The sequence below is a fragment of the Carassius gibelio genome, chromosome B2 (assembly GCF_023724105.1).
Source record: "Carassius gibelio isolate Cgi1373 ecotype wild population from Czech Republic chromosome B2, carGib1.2-hapl.c, whole genome shotgun sequence".
In the NCBI taxonomy this organism is placed as follows: domain Eukaryota; kingdom Metazoa; phylum Chordata; class Actinopteri; order Cypriniformes; family Cyprinidae; genus Carassius; species Carassius gibelio.
The window spans coordinates 15,941,846-15,967,159 of NC_068397.1; the positions used below are offsets into that span (position 1 = coordinate 15,941,846).

Genomic DNA, 25,314 nt, shown 5'->3' on the forward strand with positions numbered 1-25,314 from the left:
AAACACAGAAATTGTGTTTAAAGGCAAGTACAAAAGGACATAGTTATAATAATATTGTCAAGTTACTGTCATCAAAATGGATAATAGTTATTTTTTCTATATCTGTTTTTCCATTTGTAGAATATTTGAAAACGACTGAATATCTGATGCATAAAACTGGCAGACATAACTGAAGGTGAGTTCCCTTGACAGTTACCATACAGAAAGGGTCAACAGATAAACAGGAGTTAACTGCATATGATAAGTAATACGACAAGTGATATTCTGTCACCCAGTGACATCTTTTAAACTATGACTGGCGTCAAAGTGCTAAAGGAAGTGACAAAATGCCAAGCCATTGTTGAAGAGTCAGAAAAGATAACAATGACCTCTCTTGTTTTTTCAAATCAGCGCAGCACTTAACATTAGGAATATCATTCTGACTCACAGGTATGTGCTTTAAAATTATTGAATTTTGGTCATAAAATGAAATCACTGCTATCCATGAATGTGAAACTATCATAGCTGGTTGCTTAATAACACTTGTCATGGGATTACATATAGATACCCCCAAACTGTACTGTTGCCAATTTTATAATTTAATGTGACATAATTGACCATGTTATCAAGAATTTAAAATACATATCCAACTTGTGTATTTAATATGTCCAACATAAAATGCAATGAGACTCTTTTTGACACCTTAGAATATTTGTGAGTGCAAGTGTGAATATTACAGCCATGACGGGTGTGATCAAAAAAAGAAAAGAAAAAAGGACCCCTGTGAGCACATTTTATTCTCAGCAAGGCAGAGGACAAGCACAGGCCTGTGAGGTGAGTTAATAAAAAATTATTAAAAAAAATACCTGGAACTGGAAAAATAAACTGGTATTGGTATAAAACTATCCTTTTACATTATATAAGAAGTCATTTTTCTTTAGCTTTTGTGTTTTATAGAATGATAGCCCTTGGTAGCTTCTCTTTTTTGTCTGCACACTTTTGTAATATCTATACATGAAATGCATCTAAGTATAAAGATGGTCTGGCACACTGATTTATCAGTGCAGCTGTCTGTGGTTATATGCATAAGTGCTTCAGAGTTGTTCATTGCTTTCCCCTTTCTGTCCAATCTATTTTGAGAACCAAAGGCTTTGTTATATCTCTTTCCATTTTATACATATACTGTAGCGCTTCCCTGTCAGACACTTAAAGCCTTCAATCCCTACTGTAATGTAGCTTGCAGTCAAGTTATGCTCAGTGCATTGAGCTCATCATGCTCATATTTAGTATTAGAGTTTAAAGTGCTATATGTTTGAGGCACAGCTACAAATGAAACTCCCATATACACTGAAGGATCACTGTGTACCTTTTGATAAATATAACCTATAACATTTTTAATAAAATAAATCTCAGGGATACAAATGTTAGATTTTTTTGTATAATGTGTGGTCAAATTTATAATACAGTAATGTTACTTAATTTACATGAAATAAAAATTCCAAAAGAGCACTTAGCTTGGATTCTACCATTACAGTTCTGGTCAGAATTGTTGGTACCCTTGGTAAATAGCATCAAAAAAGGCTGTGAAAATAAATCTGCATTGTTTTCCATTTGATCCTTCAGAAAAAAATAAATAAAATAAAAATCAAATTATTGTTACCCTTAGAAATTCTATAGTAAACTAACAATATAAAGTATATTTTCTTTTATATTTACATTTTTAGCACACCGGGGTGACTAGCAGCATGATATTATCCAGCCATGACCTTTCTATTTCTCAGGAGAATAAATATTCAATTATTCAATAAATATGAGGTTATATGAAGGACAAATTCCCTTAATCATTCATCACAATGAAAAAAACAAAGAATATAGTTAAGAGAAAGATAGTTTAGCTTCAGAAATTAGAAAGTGACTGTAAGAAAAGAGCTAAAGCATTGAAAATCCCCATTTACACATTCAGGGCAATAATGAAACATTTTCAATCAAAAGAAAATATTACGAAATCTGTCTGGAAGAGGACCTGCTTCTATATTGTCTCTCAATGCAAATGGAGGAGAGTTTAGGCCCTTTCGCACCACTTTAGTTCCAGAACTAAATATACAGTACTAAAGTATTGGGATGATTTTGCGCAAACTATTACTCAGTACAATTTAAAGGGTTGCATTCGCACCGACCGTGTGTGTAGTGTACTAGGATTTGACGTAAGCCGGTCGACAGCGATGGGTTTGCACACATGAGTAAAAAAGTACCCCATGTGAACAATTAAGTATATTTTTATATATTTGTTGTGGGCCTATATTTCGGCTGGAGGTCCTGGACATTTTGTTCAGATGCGTAGCATCATGGATTCAGTTAATACCAACAGATAAGAATTAAAAAACTGACTGTCAATGCTAGAAATCTTATAATGGGTCAAGGTTGGATCTTACAACAGGACAATGATCCAAAAACAAACATCAAATTCAAAACAAAAAATGGATCACCGAGCACAAAACAAATATTCTGCGATGGCCATTCTAGTCTTCCTTAGAAAATGAGTGTGGTGAAATGAAGAGAAGCAGCATCAACATGGAGCTGGGAATCTGAAGGGTCTGGAGAGATTCTGGATGATGGAATGGTCTCTTGTCAGATGTTCTCCAAACATATCAGGCATTGTGAAGACTCAAGAGCGGTTATCTTGGCAAAAACACGTAAAAGAAAAGTGTTGAACAAAAGGGTACCATTAATTATGCCCACGACTGTATATGATGTGGCAACTTGGACCATATAAAAGTAGCACAGTAATCTCCATACACACACACACACACAACAAAAGACTAGATGCAGAGTGACTTTATTTCATGAAAGTGAGGGAAACAAAAAGCAGTCCAAGAGTGCACATCAACTAGGTCAAAAAAGCTCAATGTGGGTGCTACCACACAAAAATAAGAACAAAACAAAGTAGGCACACCACAGCTCCAGAGACAGAGACATATTTAATTATATTCTCACCACAGGTGACGTTTTGAGCTTAAACGCTCTCCATCAGACAGTCTAATGTTTTGATCTTATGAAAGTGAGGGAACACAATAGTGTAGAGAAAGAAAGGCAAGCAAGGAAAAGCGATTTCAGAGGATTTCCAGGACTTCATTCTTCATCAAACCCTTTCTGTGAGAAATAAATGTTGACAAAGGAAATAGTAGGCTCCATTAGTTAATAGGGAAGGTATTATGAAATACTGGATTTTCTTTTAATAAACCAAATATGACTTGTGAGCCTGCAGTTAAAATATTTGTGCCCAGTCAGATGCTATCTAGAATTAGATTGCCCATCCCTGTAATAAATGCCTACCATTGACTAGCAATGGGAAATCAAAGTGCCTGTCTGACATATTAGCTATAAAACGAGTGGGATATGTCCAATGCAAACTGAAATCAAGCAACTTTTAGCTTTTTAACATTTTAATTAATGATTAATTAATTGTGTCCAATATACCTTTGGCCCCACATCACGACTTTTGGCACGTAGTTTGTTCACTTGAGATTCAGCAACATCAGCCCTTTCCTCTGCTTCATCTAGTTCGTGCTGCAGCTTACGGAATTTGCCAAGGTGAATGTTTGCCTGTTCTTCCTATTAGGGGAGGCAAACATGAAACATAAGGCACCCATATACTTTAGACAATAACATCCACGCCAATCTCTGAATTTCACCGGCACTTACAGCTTCCTCTGCAGCTTTTTTGTAAGCTTTGACTTTCATTTGCAGCTTATCAACCAAATCCTGAAGACGGGCTACGTTTTTACGGTCCTCTTCAGTCTAGGTTCATACAACTAAAGATTAATCTGGCGTACGTTTATTCGGATCTTTATCAGACTTAAAGATTTTCTCACGTAGTCTTAAATCTAATACCACCTGATACGTAAGTTCTTTGATGCGGCGTTCATATTTACGGATTCCCTTAATAGATTCAGTGCTTTTCTTCTGTTCAGCTTCAACTTCACACTCCAGCTCTCTGACCTAGGAGTAATACAGTAGGAGTGCATTAGACATGGCTTTATTTATTTTGTCTTAAATGAGCAAGAAGTGGACTGTGAACTCACCCTAGCCTCGAGTTTCTGGACTTGTTTCTTTCCTCCTTTCATAGCAATCTGTTCTGCTTCATCCAGGCGGTGCTGCAGGTCCTTAATGGTCTGCTCCATGTTCTTCTTCATGCGCTCCAGGTGAGCACTTGTGTCCTGCTCCTTCTTCAACTCCTCAGCCATCATGGCCGCATCAGTTATGGCCTTCTTAGCCTTTTCCTCTGCATTCCTGCATTCTTGCACTGCCTCTTCCACCTCACTCTGAAGCTGGGTTATGTCAGTCTCCAGCTTCTTTTTCTGGTTTATGAGACTGGTGTTCTATACATTTAAATGTTGTATGTTTGTGTTACAGGGACCATTTATAATGTAACCTTACAACAAACATCCATAAAGAATCTTCACGATTTACCTGAGAATGCAAAAGCTGTACTCTCTCAGTGACATCCAGCAGCTCTTGCTCAGAAAGTTTGCGTCCACGATCTGTTTGTTCCAGAACAGCCCTAAGCTCCTCCAGTTCAGCCTGAAGCAAGGTATTACGTCTCTCTACAATGGCAATGTTCTCCTTCAGATCGTCATTGGCTCGAAGAGAGTCATCCAGCTGAAGCTGGGAGTCCTACAACATTTTTCATTTAGGGAAGTCAAGGTTTTATATATGTATATAAAAGAAGTGAATTGTGTAATAGTAACACATTTGTATTACCTTTAGATGGGCCTGAACAGACTTGAGTTGTTTTTGAGCCTCGGCTGCCTGTCTGTTAGCCTGGCTCAACTGGATTTCCATTTCATTTAGATCTCCTTCCATCTTCTTCTTTATCCTGAGAGCTTCATTCCTGCTACGTGTTTCAGACTCCAAAGCACTTTGCAAGGTGTCTATGGTTCTCTGTAGGTTTCTCTTAGATTGCTCCATTTCTTCATCTTTCTCAGACAGTTTGCGCTCAATGTCGGTCTTTATTTGGTTAAATTCTAGCTGAGCCCTAAGGATTTTACCCTCCTCATGCTCCAGAGAGCCCTGTAATAAACAGAATAAGCTTCCTCCTGTTATTATTGCACTGATATTCATCTCAATTTTTGTGGCTACACCTGTACCTCAGCCTCTTCCAGAGCAGCTTGTATCTCAGCCTTTTCTTGTTCCAGCTGCTTACGAACCTTCTCCAACTCATGGATCGTCTTCCCACTCTCACCAAGCTGTTCAGTCAGGTCAGAGATCTCCTCTATAAGAAAAAATAGCATTACCATTTCATACCATTTATCATTCCGTTATCATACATAATTGTAATTCTGTGCAAGTATGCAAAACAGCAATGAAGAAACCTTGCAGAATCTTGTTCTCTCGCTTCATTGTCTCCAGGTGATCCAGAGATTCCTCATAGGAGTTCTTCAGCTTGAACAGTTCTGTGCTCAAAGATCTGGCTTCCTTCTGAGAGCTCTCCAGTTCACACTGAGACTCCTCATATTTCTGCTTCCATTCAGATATGACCTAAAAAGAAAATTTTGTTAAATTTACTTTTTTGTAAAAACAAATTTTTATTTGTTTTTATTTTATCTTAAAAAAAGTTAATTATACATCCAGTTGTTTTGTTTTATAATTCTGATAATTTTACTATTAATCTAAAATCTGTAAATATATATAGAGAGAGAGAGAGAGAGAGCGTGATTTCACCAAGTGCAACATGTTCCTGCATCTACATTCCAATCAACCAATCAGAATTGAGATATAACATTTCAGGATTTATCTGTTTATGGCTTACAATCAGGGTTAGTTGCTTCTTTACCTTTGTTAATCAGCTTTCATTTCCCACTGATTTAAGAATAAAATATGGGTAGGGTTAGGTTTAGGGGTAGGGATTGGGCAAAGTCTATATTTTAGGACAATAATGTTGATCTAGGATAATCAAAATATGTTGATCCAGGAACATGTCTTACTTTGCAAAATCACGGTGAACATATACATATATATATATGAGTAAGTAACTTTTGACTGGTATATATTCATAAATCTCTAATTGGATGAATTCATACAATTATCAGTCTTGTATAAATGTTGTCTTAGTCTCGTTTAAAAACTACCTTGTCAAAGTTTCTTTGCTTCTTGTCTAAAGCTGCAGCAGCGGAGTTGGCTCTCTCCACGTCCACCATCAAATCTTCAATTTCATTCTGAAGTCTGTGTTTAGTCTTTTCAAGGGAAGAGCATTTAGCATTTACTGCCTCCACAGCCTCCTCAGCCTCCTGCAAACGCTGAGCTAGCTTCTTCCTGCATGGAAGGAATTAAAAGAAAAGACTTTTAAAAAGTAGAACTTGAAGTTCACAAATGTACCTTGCAGAAAATATTTATAGATCAACACAGGAAGCAGAAGATTTATAGATCGACACAGGAATCAGAATTATGGGGCATACAATGCTGGGTCTTTTTGTGTGGGTCCCAATATCCAGTACATTAATGTCCACAGAGATATAATGGTTTCACATCTTACTTGGCTTCCTCCAGTTCCTCAGTTCTCTGGATGGCATCAGTTTCATACTTGGTTCTCCACTGAGCCACCTCAGTGTTGGCTTTCGACATGCTTCTCTGTAGCTCTGCTTTGGCCTCCTGCTCCTCCTCATACTGCTCTCGGAGCAGATCTGTGTCATGACGAGCTGACTGCAGTGCATGGGCTAGAGCATTCTTCGCCTGGGAAAGATTTGTTTGATTACTTTGTTTTATTAGATTACAAATGATAAGTAGTAGAAATATAGGAGAAGTGGACAAGTATGTTACCTTATTTTCCTCATCTAACTGCCTTTTTAGGTCCTCCAATTGTTGACTAAAGGAGTTCTTACCCCTTGTCAGCTGAGAGATTAATGATTCCTTTTCTTCTAACTGTCTTGCATATTCATCTAATGTTTTGAACAGAACGGGCAAAAAAAACTTGTTATCATACAATATACCATTTTATAGTTATGACAAAATTGTTGATTTACCATTTTCCGCCTGAAGTTTTGCCTTCTGGGTTGTAAATTCATTGAGGGACCTTTGATTTTCCTCACACTGGTTTCGGAATTCATTCATCTGATCTTCCAGAGTTCTATTAACTTTCTCCATGTTGGTCTATTTAAAAAAATGCATTAGTATAGACTTAAGACAGGATTTTTTTTTCTTTTTATGAAGATAAACCTTGTTATTCACCTTGGATTTGACAATCTGCTCCATGCTGGAGACCACATCATCCAGCTCCAGCCTGAGTTCACTTTTTTCCTTTTCAAGCTTTTGCTTGACTCTTTGAAGATTGTCTATCTGCTCTCCAAGTTCAGCCACACTGTCGGCTTGTTTCTTCCTCAGTGCGGCGGCAGTGGCCTCGTGTTGTAGAGTGGCCTCTTCAAGGTCTCTCCGAACTTTCTGAAACTCTGCCTCTCGTTTCTTGTTCATCTCAATCTGAGCAGCCGTAGCTCCTCCAGCCTCCTCCAGTCTCTCACTGATCTCCTCCAGCTCTCTGGCTAAATCTGCTCTTTGTTTCTCCACCTTGGCTCTAGCAGCTCTTTCTGCCTCAAGCTCTTCTTCTAGCTCCTCAACTCGAGCCTAGCACAAAACAGAAGTTTTTTTTCACTCTAAAATGAAAAGTGCACTGATAATCAGAAGAGATCATTAAGTATGGTCAGATAAAATACCTGCAGCTCCTTGAGTTTCTTTTGTAGTTGTATAATTATGTTTTGCTCATCGTCAATTTTACTGTTGAGCTGACTGATTTCAAAGTCTTTTCTGAAAATGAATTTATGACCTTTATATAATTAGCATATTCAAACATCTAAAACAACAGTAATGTGCTAATAAAGCAGTTGGTCTTACTTCTTTAGTCGTTCTTCCAGCTGCTGTTTGTCATTCTCCAGGTCCATTAAACTCTCCTGGGTTAACTTCAAGTCCCCTTCAAGCTTCCTCTTGGCTCTTTCTAAATCCATTCGGATTTTCTTTTCTTGCTCTAGAGATCCCTCAAGCTAACAGATTTAACCAAAAAGCTGAATCTGCTGCAACAAATGTGCTCCAACGACAACAACCTTTTACTTAATAATAATTACTTACATCATCCACTTGCTGCTCTAGCTTTACTTTGGCTTTGGTGAGGGTGTTGACTTTGTCCTCCTCACTTTGCAGGTCATCCAGTGTCTGCTGATGAGCTTCTTGCAAGGCCTTTTTCTCTTTTGTTAGCTTGGCAATTATATCATCTAAAGCTGCCATTTCCTCTGTCAGGTTCTTCACCTGTGTTTATAAAGCTAATATTAGTTAATTGTTTTATGAGAGACATACTTTCCTTTTCACAGTTAATTGCAGTTTGTATTAAACCTTGTTTTCAGTGGCATGCTTCTCTTTCTCCACTTTAGCCAGAGTCAGCTCCAGATCATCAATATCTTTCTTCAGCTCTGAGCACTCATCCTCCAGCTTCCTCTTCTTAGCTGTCAGCTCTGCGTTCATCTCCTCCTCATCCTCAAGTCGCTCTGTGAGCTCTTTGGTTTTTGCCTCAAGCTGGATTTTGTTTTTGATCAGACCTTCACACCTCTCTTCAGCATCACAGAGATTATCTTGTTCCTGTTTGCATTGCAAAGATTCAAAAGATTCATGCGAAAAAAAAGGATGCATATTACGGTTTATTCCGATCTTTTATGAATGAAGTTTTACAAGCATACCGCCTGAACTTGAAGTTGGAGGTCATTCTTTTCTTGAAGAAGAGTAACCATTTTTTCCTCTAGTTCTTTTCTACGAGCCTCAGACTTTGCATAGGCTTCCTTAAGCTTCAAGAACTCCTCTTTCATATTGGCCATTTCCTTTTCTGCTTCAGCGGATCTCAGTAATGGTTTAATTTTGAAGAAGAGTTTCATCCAGGGCCAATTCTTGACACTCATGAATGCACGTACATTCCACTGAATCACAAGCAAGGCATCCCTTTTTTATTTGTGGAGAATGCAAAAAAAATCAATCAAACATCACTTATAAACCCACAATGCCAGATTAAGTATAAAGTAATATAATGTATGGGATAGCTGTTACCTGCGTTCTACCATCTTTTGGTATTCAGCCCTTGAAAGAAGACCTCGAGATCTAGCTTGAATTCCAGTGATTATTTTTGATAGACGCTCATCTCTCATCTCCTCCAGCTGGCCTAAAAGACCAGCTTTAAAAAATACCTGGAATAATAATGGACGTTAAATTCACAACCTTGTTTTGTCCCAGCATTTTCCACATTCCCAGAAGGTGGCCTTAAAAGACTTACCTTAGTGTGTCCAAACCTGTACTGCTGGTGGTCTATTTCAAGAGAACTCAGCAGTTTCTCTGCTCCTTTTTTGCTGTCTATGAACTGTCCCTCAGGGATAGCTGCAGGGTTTAATATCCGATATCTGTAGAATCACAGAAAGTATTATTTAAAAATAAAACAAGCAGGTTTTGCAGTAACGTCTAGTCATTTTCTTCTTCACTTGTTTTCTAGGTACCTCTGTTTGAAGTCTCCATACAAGATTCTGTTGGGAAATCCTTTTCTGCAAATCCTGATGCCCTCTAGTACACCGTTACAGCGAAGTTGATGCATGACCAAAGGGTTCTCCATCGCCCCAGGAGTCTTTGTCTCATTGGGGATGATGCACCTTACAAAGTGAGGATGAGTTGATCTCAGGTTTGTCATTAGCTTGTTGAGATTCTCCTGTAAGGAAACACGTGTGTATTAGCACATTTGACTAGGAGATACCAAATAGTTTTAGAGATTTTAGATATTGGCAGGCTTTAACACACCCTGTGAAGTGCAGACACTGTCTGGAAGGATGACCCTTTCTTCTTTTTTTCTTTTTTCCCACTTGCACCGTCTGCCATGGCTGGACAAAATATAAATCAAAGGTTTGCATTTTTGTAAATTGGGAGTCATTTATAAAGGTTTAAGAATAGAGCTTAAATACCACAAAATATCCTTGACACACTTGATATTGACTCATCACATGACTTCACATTACTTCAAATTTAAACTGTCATTTTTTTTATTAAGACATAACAAGCAAACCTGACTCTGCGCTTGCATAGTTGGCAAATAGAAGAGCCAACAACTTCAGTGAGGATTTCTGGTACAGTCCAACCACAGTTTCATTGAGGGGGTCCTTATTCTTCACCAGCCAGTTGTTGATGTTGTAGTCCACTGTACCAGCATAGTGAACCAAGGCAAAGTGAGCCTCTGGCTTCCCTTTCACTATCCTGGGTTTCTGGAAATTGCTTGATTTCCCAAGGTGGTTGTCATAAAGCTTTGCTTTAAATGTTGCATCACTGGCTTTGGGAAACATGCACTCCTCTTCAAGGATGGACATGATGCCCATAGGCTAAGGGTAAAAGGAATATGGAGAAATGAAGTTAAAGAAACGCATATATAATTTAATTGTAATGCTTGTTGGTTAAATTTGCCTACTCACTTTCTCAATGAGATCAATGCAGGCCTGCAAGTCCATGCCAAAGTCAATGAACACCCATTCAATCCCTTCTTTCTTGTACTCTTCTTGTTCCAGCACAAACATGTGATGGTTGAAAAACTGTTGCAGTTTCTCATTGGTAAAGTTGATGCAGAGTTGCTCAAAGGTGTTGAACTGTAAATTAATTCGCAAAAGTATCAGTTTTATACATGAAAAATATAGACAATTAATATGCTGAAGTGTTATTAATTGTGTGTTAAGCTAAGCGTTCAGTTCTCACTTCAAAGATCTCAAAGCCAGCAATGTCCAGCACTCCAATAAAGTATTGGCGAGGCTGCTTTGTCTCCAGAGACTGATTGATTCTCATCACCATCCAGAGGAACATTCTCTCATAGACTGCTTTTGATAAGGCACCAACAGCATAGTTTACCTGCAATAATCAGCGCATGAAAGTTTTGTTTGATTGCTTTGTCATTCTCTCATTGTTGTCAGCTTGAATTGTGCTTTAATACCTGCTGGACATTTTGTCCCTTGGTGACCCACTCATTTCCAACTTTGACCCTTGGATGACATAGACCCTTGATGAGGTCAGCAGAGTTCAGACCCATCAGATATGCTGATTTGTCAGCATCTGTAAATCAAGTTTCCTTATGTAAAGCATTATTGAAATACAGCTGTTCACAGTAGTGATGCCATTTGACTTTCCTGCGAGCTTCCATTCCTTACCTTCAGTCCCATCAGCTTCGGCTTGTTCCTCTCTCTGCTTCTGCTTGAACTTCATGTTGCCATAGTGCATAATGGCTCCAGTTAGCTTGTACACAGAGTTCTTTTCATCTTGTGTGAAGCCCAATATATCAAAGGCACTCTGTGAAAGTAGAAAACTTGGGTATTTGACTGCCTTAAAGCAAGACATATTACTATTATCTGGCCAAAGATCATCATGGTTTTTGACCAGCTACTCACATCGGTTGCCATTAACTCTTCAGCATCATCAATGGAAGGAACTGTGGTCTCTCCCTGAGAGATGAATGCGTAGTCATAGGGGTTTGATGTCACTAGTAACATCTCTGTTTATACAGTTTCAGCAGAAGAGAGGAAGTTAAAGATTACAAGTTCACGTTTTGTATTTGAGTATCTGAGCTTTCATAATTTGCTCACCAAGGATCTCAGGTTTTTTGTTGGATAAGATTTGATAGAAGATGTGATAGTCTCTCTCAGCCTTTAACTGAAAGATCACACGGGACTTCTCCAGGAGATCTATTCAGATAGATAGAACATAGTTTTATGAAGTAGTACACATTAATATATTATTTGCATTTTCACTTGTTTGTAAAGACAGAGCAAAGACATACATGTTTCAATGTCCGCAGATGCCAGTTTCCCCCTTGTATCAAAGTGAATTCGAATAAATTTTCCCTAAAAAAGATATGTAGAAGAGCCAGTTTAGCCATCTTACACAATATTGCATAAATGTTACTATGCTCAGCTATTTTGATTTACTACACATTCACTTACAAATCTTGAGGAGTTGTCATTCCTGATGGTCTTAGCATTACCAAAGGCCTCCAAGGCAGGGTTCGCCTGGATGATTTGATCCTCCAGGGTCCCCTAGATGAGGAGATCAAATCACAAAAGAAGGTGAAACATTTTTGAAACAGGTTGCATTAAAAGCTTATTCAACACATTTATTTTTGTCCCTTCATTAACGTAGAACCTTGTTCTGAGCAGATGCGTCCTTCTTCCCCCCACTTGCTGCAATGCTGGCAAAGTACTGAATGACTCTTTTAGTGTTCACAGTCTTCCCAGCTCCAGACTCTCCACTAAAGTCATAAAAACAGTATTCTGGTGAGAAATATATGACATGACCATGATGTCCGTATCTCAGTGTCCTGAATGAATGGGTTCTAAATTTGCATGGTGTAGAGGCTGATTTTTATTTGCCTTAGTAAAGCCTAGTAATATAACAGTTTTAGGTCCACTTTCATTGTATGGACAAGAGACAGCTAGACTTTCTTCAAGAACTCTTTGTAGAAGTAGTAACCATATGGGTTTCATTGACAAGTAGGTAAGAAAATTAGACTATTTTTAATTTTGAGCAAACTATCACATTGCCAAAACACTACTAAATCTCTGTAAATTTACTCAAAAATTTATAATGTTTTGCATGCGGTATGTTTTGTCACTTACGTGATAAGAATAGACTGGTTTTCTCTGTCTGTACAGAATAACAGAAACATACAGTTTTATTTATCAGTTTTGTTTTATTATTTTTGTATTTTATTATTTTCCTTTGGTTTGGTTATTTTTGAGAGTATCACCTGTCAGCATGTACTGGTAGGCGTTATCAGAGATGGAATAGATGTGCGGAGGAGCTTCACTCCTCTTCTTTCCTCTATAGGCTACAACCACCTCCTGGTTGTACACTGGCAGCCACTTGTAAGGGTTGACAGTGACACAGAACAGCCCCGAGTAGGTCTGTAGTACAGAAACGTTAGTAGAGTTTTCATCTAAAGGTAAAGCTTTGGTTTAAAGAAGAAGCAGAGACTCCTGTACACTCACATAGATCATCCATGCTGCGTAGCGCTCTTTGAGATTATAAAGCACAGCTGGCTCATGGAGAAAGGTCAGCATTGCCATGTCTTCAATTTTATCAAATTTGGGGGGATTCTGTTGCAGAACATCACTCTCTTTGACAGTGATAGTCTGTACAAACAAAGGAAAAGGTTTAAAGCAGGTTTTCCAGCCGAACACCCCAGAATTGCAGGAGGACTGTCAAATTGTCAATAACAAATTCAACTGAATGAAAATGTAAATTTTAACAAACAAATGTATTTAAAAAAATCAAAACATTTTGATCTTATTTCATTTCAAATAACATGAGATTATGTAAAATGGATGCAAAAAATAAGAATTAAATATTTAATAAAAATGAATCATTAATATAAAAATTATGCAAAAGTTGGTGTTGCTTACTGTCATTCAGTTGTGGTTGTAGTAATGAGCGCACAAAGAAGGAGTAAAAGAAAAGCAGTTTTTAATGAATAAACACCGACCATTTAAATTAACATTAATCCAGGACAGAGGAGAACAGAACAGGCTCAAACTCAAATAGAGCAGATAACAAGGGTCAGACAGGTGAAGAGGATGACTAATAACAAGGGACAGGTGATTTACTAATAATGATAAAAGAACGGGAAGGAACAAATAAGGACAGATAGGAACTAAACAGGACACACACGGAACAGATATCGCCGGGCATGCTCCCTGGAGGCTGGAGCAGGACAGGAGCAGGGCAGACACAGGGAGAGCCTCCAGGGCAGATCAGGGAGGGCCGGGAGCCATGGCAGGGCAGGAGACTCAGGAGGCCATGGCAGCACCTCTGTGGTCTTAGCCAGCTCAGCCACAGGTATATGGGCCTGCTAAAAACATTTTCTTGGGGAAATCTAGGATTCCTTGGGGGGTCGGGGGGGCACTTGAGGGCGCTTTCGAGGAGTGAATTCTGGAGCATGCTTTCGAGGCACACTGGAGGAGCGGGCACTGGAGGAGCGGGCACTGGAGGAGCGGGCACTTGAGAGCGCTCCGGAGGGTGCTTTTGAGAAGCGGGCTCTAGAGGGCACTTTTGAGGAGCGGGCTCTGGAGAGAGGATGGGGCAGAGAACTCCGAACGTCTTGCCACAACCGAAATAGCCGGTACTCAGCAGCAATCATCTTTATCTGTTTGTGGGTCTTGGATTCTGTCATGCGGTCGTGGTTGTAGTAATGAGCGCACGAAGAAGGAGTGGAAGAAAAGGAGTTTTTAATGAACATTAACACACATAGACCATTTAAATTAACATGAATCCAGGACAAAGGAGAACAGAACGAGGTCAAATCAAATAGGGCAGATAACAATGGGCAGACAGGCGAGGAGGATAACTAATATCAAGGAACAAGTGATAATGGTAAAAGGAGCTGGAAGGACCAAATAAGGACAAATAGGAACTAAACAGGAACATAAACATGACACTCACTTCAGTCTTTCTCAGTCTGGTTTAGATTATATTTTACTTCACTGTACAATGTTCAGCATATACTATTTTGTTCATCTGTTCAATGCATTGTTCATTATGTAGCCTATTTTAAGAATTAGAGAACGTAAGACTCCTTAAAAATGCCATCATTAAGTGGTTTTAAATGTAAAAATATTAAATGTTTTATATCGTTGAAAAGGACGTTCATATCAGTAATGATCTCAGATCATATTACAATATCTAAATTATATAGTGGCTTATCAAACTTTCTCAGAAACTTTTGTGTTGTCATTTTTCATAAGTTCATTTCAGATTGAAAGTTGTGTTATTTTTGCACTGACCTTCCCTCCTTGTGTCTCCACAGTGACTTTGTCACCCTCCCGACTTGTGATGGTGGCTTTAACAAACTCCTCCACTGGATCCGGAACAAAGCATTCCTTCTTTAAGTCAAAGAGTTTAGTTTGCGCCTCTAGACGCTCCCTTTCAGACTTTCGCAGGTAAGGGGCTGCGGCCCCAAAAACTGCCATTTCAGCATCACCCATAGTTAACCTTCAATTGTAAAAAAAAAACAAAAAAAAAACAAGAAAGAACTTGTTAGACCTTGTAGTTATGCAACAAGTGCTAGCATAAATAACATAAATTACCGAGTAGCTTATTGACAGATAGCAGACGATAATGGAGGATCCAGGTGTTTGTGATTCCACCTAAAATACAGAAAAAATATACCAATAAACTATATGTAATGATACATTTTTCATAGAAACTTAACAACAATAGCACAATAGTTAGGAAAGAACATACACACAAAAAAGCCCCACTGGGACCAATGGACAGGTTGCTGAGATTCAGCACAACAGCAGAGATGGGATTTATAACCGCGATTGCCCTAACCCTATAAGGCCAGCTGACCTGTGAGCCCCCCTTCTGGCATAAGCACATCAAACATACCAAAACAAGCCAATCTTTAGGTGCACTGGCACTTAGAGGTGCACCATTGTGACAGTTCGGGCTGATGGCCAGGAATGCTGAATATCTTTCATGTGAGTCACTGGAATAATTGTTCTCCAATGATTCTTTGGCCCTTCACCTATCACTCACTCATTTATTTATCTAGGCCCCTCTCTTATCTGTAATTTTGTTATGGTCCAGACCGGGACACTGTATTTTGGAGGTGTGGGGGTCTGGCCTTTTCTCAGGTTAAGATTGCACATCACACATCCAAACATGTGGCACAATGTCCAAGGTCACATTTACTGCTCTATTTACAGTGCAATACAACTAAAACCAAATTCTCAAATTAACATTTAATGGTAGAATCTGAGAACTGAATTCCTTTCATTATAAGAGATGAAATGTAAAGTGAATTGGCCATTTAGGAAGATAAATTGGAATGATATCTAATATCTTTTTTGTGTTCTGTAGAAGAAAGTCAGTCATACAGATTTTGAAGATGAGTAAATGATGAACAATAACCATCTTAATTTAACATTTTCATTAGATTTACATATCAAATCATGAATGTACGTACACTGTTGAAAAGTTGGAGGTCAGTACTTTTATTTTTTTAGGAAATTAAACTTTCGTTCCGGAAGGATGCATTAAATTGATCAGTGACAGTCAAGACATTTATAAATTACAAATATTATATTTCAAATAAGTTCTGTTATTTTAAACTTGGTATTAATCAAAGACTCCTAAAAAAGAAATCAACTGTTGTCAACATTGATAATAATAAACAAGGTTTATTGAGCACCAAATTAGCATATTAGAATGATTTCTGAAAAATCATGTGACACTGAAGACTACACTAATGGCAGCTGAAAATTCAGCTTTGTCATCACAGGAATGAACCACATTTTATAACAAATTAATTACTGATTTATTTTTATTTTTTTATAATATTTCACAATATTATAGTTTTACTGTATTTTTATCAAATAAATGCCCTGGTGAACATAAGATACTTTAAAACAAAACTAAAAATCTTACCAAAAAAACTTGTATAAATGGTAATGCAAGCACCCAGTATCTTTAAGATGATCTACAAACATAAGATTCTGTTTTGACATGACAAAATCCAGCATCCTAAATATCCTATTTAGGATGCTGGAATACTGGAAAGTAAGTGAATTTTGAAATCGAAAGGCGGCTATGTTATAGTTCCAGGGACACGGCAGCAGGCAGAGCTGCTGATGGTTTTTGTTAGATGATATTATCAGAAGACGTCACTAATGCAGCAGATTCCCAGCCAACTTGGTATGTTCACCAGAGAGACTTTTCAACACCTTGTTGATGTCCCTGTCACTCCAGAGCAGAGGTAATGACATTTATTATGGCTAAACTTATATCAGCATTATGTGGGATGAATCTGTTGACTACTGGATAGAAATTGTAATAATACAAATTAGAATAATATTTAATCAATACTGGAAATCCTCAGGAACCATCTCTTATACAGATAAATAACACTTTACCATGAGATTAAGGCATTATTCAACTTTTTATAATTCTTTTTTTCCCTATAATTTATAAATAGGCATGTTATTGTTACTAGTTATTGTTTATAACTATAAATGTTATAAATGTATTAGTATATGTAAAAATGTACATTAACCAAGGTATTAAATATTATACATAACTATTAATAATTAATAAATAATTTGAACACTTATAAATCCTGTAAAAGTATTGATCATTATAAGTATTATTAAATTAGAACATGTTAACTATTTTATTAATCTGTACAACATTTCAGTTTTACTAAACCAAAAAAAAAGAGGCCTACCTAGGTTTTCTTAAAGGAGTCACAGCATGTAAGCAGATCCATCATTTCGGCATCAACAAGAGACAGGTGTGATAAAAGTTATTGAACATTTTCTGACAGCGTTAGGCAGGGGATAACTAGGTGCCCTATGTAACAAACATTTGGTGGCTATTAGCCATAGGAGTATTGTGCATTCCTCATTCCTGAAAGGTCTCACAGTAACACCATTCCTCAACAGCACATCGACACAATAGAATACTAATATATAAACAGGATATCTGAGAGCACAAAGTGCAGCGCTTGAATAGTGTAAATGTCTCTTATTAGCACGTTGCCTGGACTCTTAATAAAGATCTAAAAAAACAACGGATCTAAAAGTCCTTTAAATGAAAAAAAGTGGCATTTGAGGTCGAGACCTTTTAGCAATGAGGTAGGCTACATATATAAACTTTTTGTTACTCTTTTAAATATACACTAATATACATTACATATATATATATAATAGAAGAGGCCTTAATTTAGCTCTTATTCATCGTCAATATTATTTTTTTTTATGAACCAAATTCAATTGCATCACTGGATTCTTTCCATCTCAAAAAGTTTAGTGTTTGAGATAATGCCTTTAAGTGCCCCGTGAGTGATTGTATGATGCTGAGCAGTTATTTCAGCCCAGTGGTGGGACAAAGCACACCCAGTCCTGCAGCTGCCCTGGGTGTCAATCAAAACTTTAGCAGTGGATTAATGATTAGTGCCAGGGATGACTGTGCTCTTCAGTCAAGTTTACAGGAAGCATATTTTATCTGGGTATCTTAAGAACCCGTTAAAAGGTTAGATGCAGTCATGAAGCAAAATGGCCTCCAATCATCCTGTTAATGATTTGAGCTTCGAGATTTGCAACTGTAGTAGTGATCAACAGTGTAGTATTTACTTTGAAAACAGGCCAGTTATAGTAGAACTATTATTGTAATGATGCAAATGTTGCCTTTATTGATTAAAAAAAGTTTCCATGCTAAGAATTTGATACAAAGGTAAAATTCACTTTTCATGTGTCTAATTGGTCATAAATGAGCATTAGAATGTGTGATGGGTTGTTTCATACTGTAGAACTACAGGATGTTTTAAAAGGTACTATTGTGTGGCTATTTAAAAACATAAAGACAGCTGATAAACCGCAGACATGCTGTTCATTCTATGAGAATGACACTGTGACTCCAATCATTCCCAAGAGCCCCTTTTAAGAGTCTGTGAACGCCTGGGACGAATCCCCATCAGCGTCATTATTTGTACATGGTATTTCCAGCCTTAAAACATTCTGACATGCATATATTTACACTCTCTTTCTCACACACACACACACACACATGGTTTATATACAGTACAGACCAGAAGTTTGGAAACACCTTCTCATTCAAAGAGTTTTCTTTATTTTCATGACTATGAAAATTGTAGATTCACACTGAAGGCATCAAAACAAGAATTAACACATGTGGAATTATATATGGAATTATATACATAACAAAAAAGTGTGAAAAAACTGAAAATATGTCATATTGTAGGTTCTTCAAAGTAGCCACCTTTTGCTTTGATTACTGCTTTGATCACACTCTTGGCATTCTCTTGATGAGCTTCAAGAGGTAGTCACCTGAAATGGTCTTCCAACAGTCTTGAAGGAGTTCCCCGAGAGATGCTTAGCACTTGTTGGCCCTTTTGCCTTCTGTCTGCGGTCCAGCTCACCCCTAAACCATCTCGATTGGGTTCAGGTCCGGTGACTGTGGAGGCCAGGTCATCTGGCGCAGCACCCCATCACTCTCCTTCTTGCTCAAATCGCCCTTGATGCCTTCAGTGTGACTCTACAATTTTCATAGTCATGAAAATAAAGAAAACTCTTTGAATGAGAAGGTGTGTCCAAACTTTTGGTCTGTACTGTATTTAGTAACCTAAAAGAAATAAGACATACAGAAAGTAATTAATTTGATTAAAATGAATAGTATCTGCTAAATTAAAATATTTATTGACCTCATCAGATCTTACTGATGAAGAAGTTGTGTACACATCATTTTTATTTCTTTGAGAAAGAAAAATAAACTTGTTACCCATGAGTCCTCAACTCAAGAGCCAGGGGGCGTCATTGGATAAGATACCAAAGGAGTAGCTCATCGGTTGAAGAGAGTTATTTTTAAACCCCTTTAAAGCGCCCCCTTCTGGTAAACAGTTGAACACAAGCAGTACCTGATTCAGTAGCCACGACTCTGTGAGGTAAATCTGTCCTACAAAAGCCCATACACACATATATTAAAAAGTGTGTTTGTGATTGTTAACCATACCTGTGAGGGCCAAATGTGCTCACATATATAGTGAAATATAAACACTCAAGGACATTTAACTGGTCCTCACTAGTTAAAAGGGTTTAAAATGGGACAAAACGTGGTTTTATTTAAATCTGGTGTTTTTGCACGTTTCGGTGATGGGTAGGTTTAGGGGTAGGGCTTGGGTTAAGGCATAGAAAATAACATTAACCTGATATAAAATCAGTGTACTAATACACTGAAATGTTTGTGTGTGTAAAAACCTTTTGGTAAACAGATATTCTAGCCTAGAATATTTTATTGCATCGTACAGATATCAATTACCTACTTAATTATGTCAATTTGATCATCATTTTGAAGATTTAAATGTTTTGTAGTCACTGCATTTTATTAATTATTGTATGGACATAACACTGCATACATTTACTTTCTAATAGTGTGAGCTTTGAATAGCAGGAGCTACAGATTCATACTTTGTAGTGCCAGTTCTGAATGAAACTGAGGAATGAAAACAAGGCAATGAGAGACAGAAATACATGACTTAATTCAACTGATGAAACCACTTTTAGTGGCTAAAGACTTTCAATAGACAGAAACTCAGTAAAACATTAGCGGTGAGTTTTTACAATTACATATGACGTTGGACCTTCATATGCTGACGTAAAGACTGCAAGTAGGGAGTCAAATTCAGCTCCTGCACAGTTTAGCTTCAGTCCCAATTAAACACACCTGCACCATCTAAGCAATGTCTTAAGCATACTAGAAACTTCCAGACAGGTGTGTTAAAGCAAGTTGGAGCTAAAATAAATGCTCCTGCTCCTGAAGGGCCGTATCCCACCCAAATTAAATACACCTGAACCAGCTTATCAAGGTCTTACTAGGCATACTACATTTAGTAATTTTAGTCATTTACATTGTAAATGTAAATACTAGAAACTTCCAGTCAGGTAGGCTATGTTGGAGCTAAATTCTATCTGTAGGACATAGCCCTTCAGGACTGAGTTTGGTCTACCCTTAGCGAAAAGTAGTGTATTTCAGGTTTATTTTACTAATAATAAGTAATATTTTTAAGTATACTTTATTTAGCAAGTATATCAGTGTTCTAGTAGTATACTTGTAAGTGTACTGTTTCAATACTCCTTGGAACTAAATTTGCCCAATTTCTAGTATATAAAAGTAAATTTTAAGTATACTTTAAGTATAACAGTAACAAACTTTGAGTACACAACTACTTTACCTCTATGTTTGAAGTTTGTACTACAATTATAATAAAAGTGAACTTATATGTTGTTTAATAATTAAATAGGCCTACTTTATACACTTTGAAGTATAGTCTCAGTAAACTACTAGTTTAGTAGTTTTACTGCAAGTTTACTCATAAGTTTTCTTTAAGTGAACTTTACATCATACTTTATGTATACGACTATGTCCCTAATTAGGTTTGAATTTGTATATATTTTGTTATATGAATATCTGATCATACAAAACATGAAAAGAAAGAACAGGGCATCTGCTTGTTATCAGACACATTTTATTCTAGCTTCATGCATTCTTTTTTAAACACTTTAATGTTGGTAAGTTTCCTAAAAAAAAAAGAAATAACATTTTGAACAAAAAAATGTAAAAAAGACTGAATTGGATTAAGAATTATAATCAAAACGTAGATGGAGTTGATCAGCACCTCAAAGCTTGACTGTAATTATTATTTCTTCATTGGTTGACTTTTATTTGACAGTTTTGCTGCTATTTCATGTCAGAAGATCGTGTTAAATAACACGTGTTAGTATCTGTTGTTTCTTTTTTCTTCTTTACTTGTGTTTTTTATGGAAATTCTGTGCAGAAGATGTGTACTAGCGCCCTCTAGGAGTATTAAATGTCCTTTTAAGTATATTTCTGAGGAGTACAAAAAGCCCATTTCTGAGAAGTACATAAAAACTAAACTATCCTATTTTAGGTTTAAAAGAAGTATACTAATAGCACACGTGAATAATCTTATTTTTCGTAAGGGAAGGCCTTTAGGCTACTTTTCATTTTGATACAAAGGTTCACAATCTTTATCTAAACATGAACTAAAAATACTGTGATCACTTGAAATCTTTTAGTTTTTTTTTTTATTTATTTAAGAATGAGAACAATAGGACAGGGACAGTTATTTACAGGAATACATCACATTACATGCTCATATGGCACATACAAAAGACACTATATTTAGCCTTTCTTAATATGGAGCTAATTAAAGACAACAAGGAGAGAGAGAGAGAGCAGACTGGTGTTCGTCAAAGACAGAAAAGATAATGTAGTTTGTCCAGACAGTGGAGACCAAAGAGGGACTCGGTGATTGACAGAGACAGGCAACACCAACAGCTGAATCTAAGAATGGAGAAAGCAGTAGAGAGGAATGAAGACACAGTACAAAGGTTAGAGCTAAATATGGCTGAATTGAAAAGCACCCCAGTAACTGTACACAGGATTTGGTGACATTTAACCTGCAGTGAACCACTGACATTTTACTAGCAGTGCCTTCTGCTCATCCACTGAAAAGAGAACCAAAAGGTGTCATTATCTAGAAGTTTAAGGGTTAATTAAATTCATATTAGCTGTTTTGAACATTTATGCACTTGTCATATTTGTCCAGTTTTTTTAACAGTGATCATTTGGTCCATCAACGACAATACAGTTAGTGTGTTTTCACACAGAACTCTCTGATTGCAACATGACACCCGCCAACACCAACACACAGAAGGCGACAACATTTCTTTTTCTGTTCTGAGGGGGTGGGGAGCGTGTGTGCCATGTGAAAGGTGCAAGAGAGCCTCTGTTACAGCAGTTGTGCTGCTAGAGAAATGAAAGAGACCAACGGCTTCAAAGAACATGGAAATCAGGAATGAACTGGATTTTCTTTCTCTTGGATGCAAGGAATAAACGGAAGTTTTAGGCTGCGAGAAGATAACGGGGTAGTGCAGATTCCGGATACAGAGGAGAGCTAGGCCTTGAAGGACACAGAGTGTAAGAAAAGGAAACTACTAAAGTAGCACATGCCATTTTAATACCTGGATTAAATGCAACAATATATGTGACTGCAATTACAGAAGCATATCTTCAACATACATTACCAGAAAAGCGATTCCAGTGAATGAGAACACCCTTTTTCACTTGCAACACACTTGCACAGTTGCATTGGTCATTGGACAAGCTTACATAAATTGTGAATTTTTGTATCATTTACATCAGGACAATTTTACTATTCCAACACACTGCAGCAGTCACTGAGGAGGTTGTGTTGGATTCTGAAAGAAACTGGGCTTTAACAACAACCAATCCATATTATCTGTAATTTGCTGGTATAGTTAAGTAAAGGATACAAATGTTTCTAAACTCTATACTTGTGGTCATTACTGACCTGGCAGCTGGACTTCTTGGCAACGCATCATTTCGACGTCATTTTCATTTGTTGCTGTCATCATTGCTTTTGTTCGGGCCCCTCCTGAGCCTATGGGTTTCCCATTATAGTATCTTTGCAAAGAGGACTCACTTTCTCTACAGGTAAGAAACAAAAAAAATCATATTTGTGCAATTGAATATTCAATTATACCACAGCAGTTCTGCTGTTTTACAGGTAATCACAATAGTAGTGAGTGTGACAGTGCTTTATACAACAGTCCAATAAGTTAATATTGAATTATTTACATTTTAGACAAAAAAATAAAATAAATCAAAGTCAAATCTCACAACACAGTCAGGAAAACACCTTATTTAATTTTCGACAAAACTGAAAACAAGGCTGTGAGTGATAGGCGTGGTGAGCGTGATTTCACCAAGTACAGCATGTTCCTGGATCTAAATTCCAATCAACCAATCAGAATTCAGATATAACTTTTCAGGAAATATCCGTTTTAGGCTTAGAATCAGGGTTAGGTGCTTCTACACCCTTGTTAATCGACTATCATTTCCCAGTGATTTTAGGAATAAATTATGGGTAGGGTTAGATTTAGGGGTAGGGATTGGACAATAATGTTGATCCAGGAACATCAAAATATGTTGATCCAGGAACATGTCTTACTTTGCCAAATCACGGCGACCGGATAGGCGTACAGTACATTCAGTGGATTTTCCTATTGTTTAACAACATATAAATTGTTCAGCGGATGAAACCTCTTTCCAGAATAAACTTTTAGTAGACCAAAACTCCATAAACCAGTTTTGTATATTGTGAGTTGTAAAAGTAAAGATGTAAGGCATTTGTATACATTACATGTTATCCCTCAGTTTTATTTTCCTCAGCATTAAATAGAAAATACAGTCTAACCTGATTAACGTCTATAATGTTCCTGAATAAATCTGGGATTTTGAAGTAATCAGTTAAGTGAATGATACAATGACTCACTCATGAAATTGTGTATGTATTTGAAAAGAGTATTATATCTGATCCCATCAAATTATCTGCCTTGACCTAATGGAAAAATGAACCGTCCATTAGTTGTGCACTTCACAATGTCACCAGATGCAGTAGGTCAGCGGATACTTTTCACTTACTGTTTAATGAATACTGTAAATTTGGAAATACTACTCTTTTCATATACTGGCTTTCGTCTCTCTATAGGAAAATATTTATATTTGGATGCAGCCACCATATTCTTACAACTGAGTGCAATATATATATATATATGTGTGATATACTGTTCTCCATATTAATATAGTAATGTATCATTCATCGTTCGTTTTTAGGGTGTTCCTGCGCTCAGGTTGGGGCTGGACCTGCATCTTTGTTGGCTCTTTTGTCTTCGTCCTGTCTTTCTCAATTCGTCGCTCTCTCACACTTTCCCTGCGACACCTTTCTCGGCTAGCTGTGGCAGGTGGTCTGTGGCTGGGCTTCCGCAAACTGCTTTGTCTGTTGGAAAATGCCACCGGGAGCTGCTATGAGCCCATCAGTTCCACTCTTGAGTTGGCTTCAGGGACCAATGGAGATCAGCCTTTACTGCTTTTAAGAGAAGGTGAAACAAAGGAGGCATGTGTCCGCTCTGGGATGCTGTGGCGTGGCTATGAAGTATCTGAAGATGCACTCCTACTGTGTTTGTGCTGCCTGCTTCTAGCTGAGGAGACTGCAGTGTTTGGGCCCTACCTGAACCTGGGTGGACCCTCTGGAGCCCCACTGCGCATCCTTTTCCTGTTCTGCGTCCTGCTGTTGAGTCTTTGGGTGTTTCTGCTGCTCTGCCTGCTGGCTTACTTCCCACAGTTTCCTACTCAGCTTTTGGGAGGTGCCCTGGGTTGTTTGAGCTGGAGAGTATTGTATCAGGGCTGGTACAGACTTGGACCTAGTTGGTACTGCCCTGGGAGGCCAGGGGTGGGACTTTTGTCAACACAGAGCAAACAGGAAGAGACATCTGAGACGCTGTGTGAAAGTAATGCTAAAGAGATCAACTAGAGAAGGCTTGAGCAATTTGCTTGGTACAATTTGGACTAACTATTCATAGTGGTGCTGCAGTATACCAGTGGAGAACGCAGAATATCTGGCCAAATCTCTATCAATACAAGATGAATGTCTATTTGATCAAAATTGCTGGCCTTTATACATTAATGCGTGCTTACTAAACCCCCAGTCAAATTGAATAACATGGTCAAAATGTATTTTAAACATGACCATTAAATAAATTTTCAATGTTGTTTAGATTTTACTGACTTTCTTAATGTTTTCTTTTGTGTTCCATAGAGTAAAGAATGCTTTACAGGTTTGGAACATGGTTAAGTAAGTGATGACAGAATTTCCATTTTAGGGTGAACTGTGTAAGT

General features: G+C 37.5%; 2 protein-coding genes and 1 long non-coding RNA gene across 4 annotated transcripts; 1 reads left to right on the forward strand and 2 right to left on the reverse strand.

Annotated features, from left to right (window-relative positions):
- Positions 1–2,799: 2,799 nt before the first annotated feature.
- On the reverse strand, positions 2,800–15,336 carry LOC127950773 (myosin-7-like). The gene is made up of 39 exons (XM_052548035.1): positions 15,259–15,336; positions 15,102–15,161; positions 14,799–15,006; positions 13,008–13,151; positions 12,767–12,923; positions 12,636–12,663; positions 12,163–12,268; positions 11,964–12,056; positions 11,801–11,864; positions 11,607–11,705; positions 11,412–11,515; positions 11,175–11,313; positions 10,961–11,079; positions 10,729–10,878; positions 10,452–10,622; positions 10,052–10,361; positions 9,790–9,869; positions 9,495–9,700; positions 9,278–9,401; positions 9,055–9,191; positions 8,694–8,949; positions 8,353–8,595; positions 8,092–8,268; positions 7,861–8,006; positions 7,683–7,773; positions 7,204–7,593; positions 6,999–7,125; positions 6,796–6,914; positions 6,512–6,708; positions 6,108–6,291; positions 5,352–5,517; positions 5,127–5,251; positions 4,741–5,049; positions 4,450–4,653; positions 4,062–4,358; positions 3,874–3,978; positions 3,682–3,777; positions 3,457–3,591; positions 2,800–3,129 (listed from the first exon to the last, which is right to left on the reverse strand). Exons 3-39 carry the CDS (start codon positions 14,997–14,999, stop codon positions 3,109–3,111), a joined length of 5,820 nt encoding a protein of 1,939 aa, XP_052403995.1. The 5' UTR covers positions 15,000–15,006; positions 15,102–15,161; positions 15,259–15,336; the 3' UTR covers positions 2,800–3,108.
- A 6,413-nt stretch (positions 15,337–21,749) lies between these two features.
- On the reverse strand, positions 21,750–24,792 carry LOC127950855 (uncharacterized). The gene is made up of 3 exons (XR_008152553.1): positions 24,647–24,792; positions 22,928–23,064; positions 21,750–21,897 (listed from the first exon to the last, which is right to left on the reverse strand). It is a non-coding gene; the product is annotated as an uncharacterized LOC127950855 (long non-coding RNA).
- fitm1l (fat storage inducing transmembrane protein 1, like) lies at positions 21,812–25,199 on the forward strand. Of its 2 annotated transcripts, none has more exons than XM_052548202.1 (2): positions 21,812–21,944; positions 24,253–25,199. In XM_052548202.1, exons 1-2 carry the CDS (start codon positions 21,904–21,906, stop codon positions 24,947–24,949), a joined length of 738 nt encoding a protein of 245 aa, XP_052404162.1. In that variant the 5' UTR covers positions 21,812–21,903; the 3' UTR covers positions 24,950–25,199. The 2 variants fall into 2 exon arrangements, with proteins under 2 accessions (XP_052404162.1, XP_052404161.1); XM_052548201.1 differs by lacking the exon at positions 21,812–21,944 and adding an exon at positions 22,081–23,070.
- Positions 25,200–25,314: the final 115 nt, after the last annotated feature.

Bases quoted from the DNA above. Each gene is read 5' to 3' on its own strand.
- fitm1l (XM_052548201.1), top strand. From the start codon at position 22,892: ATGTTTCTAAACTCTATACTTGTGGTCATTACTGACCTGGCAGCTGGA. The intron at 23,071-24,252 runs GTAAGAAACAAA...GTTCGTTTTTAG, and splicing joins AGGACTCACTTTCTCTACAG to GGTGTTCCTGCGCTCAGGTT.
- LOC127950773 (XM_052548035.1), bottom strand. From the start codon at position 14,999: ATGGGTGATGCTGAAATGGCAGTTTTTGGGGCCGCAGCCCCTTACCTG. The intron at 11,080-11,174 runs GTAAGGAATGGA...CTTGATTTACAG, and splicing joins CGAAGCTGATGGGACTGAAG to ATGCTGACAAATCAGCATAT. The intron at 4,654-4,740 runs GTAATACAAATG...AAAATGTTGTAG, and splicing joins CTGTTCAGGCCCATCTAAAG to GACTCCCAGCTTCAGCTGGA.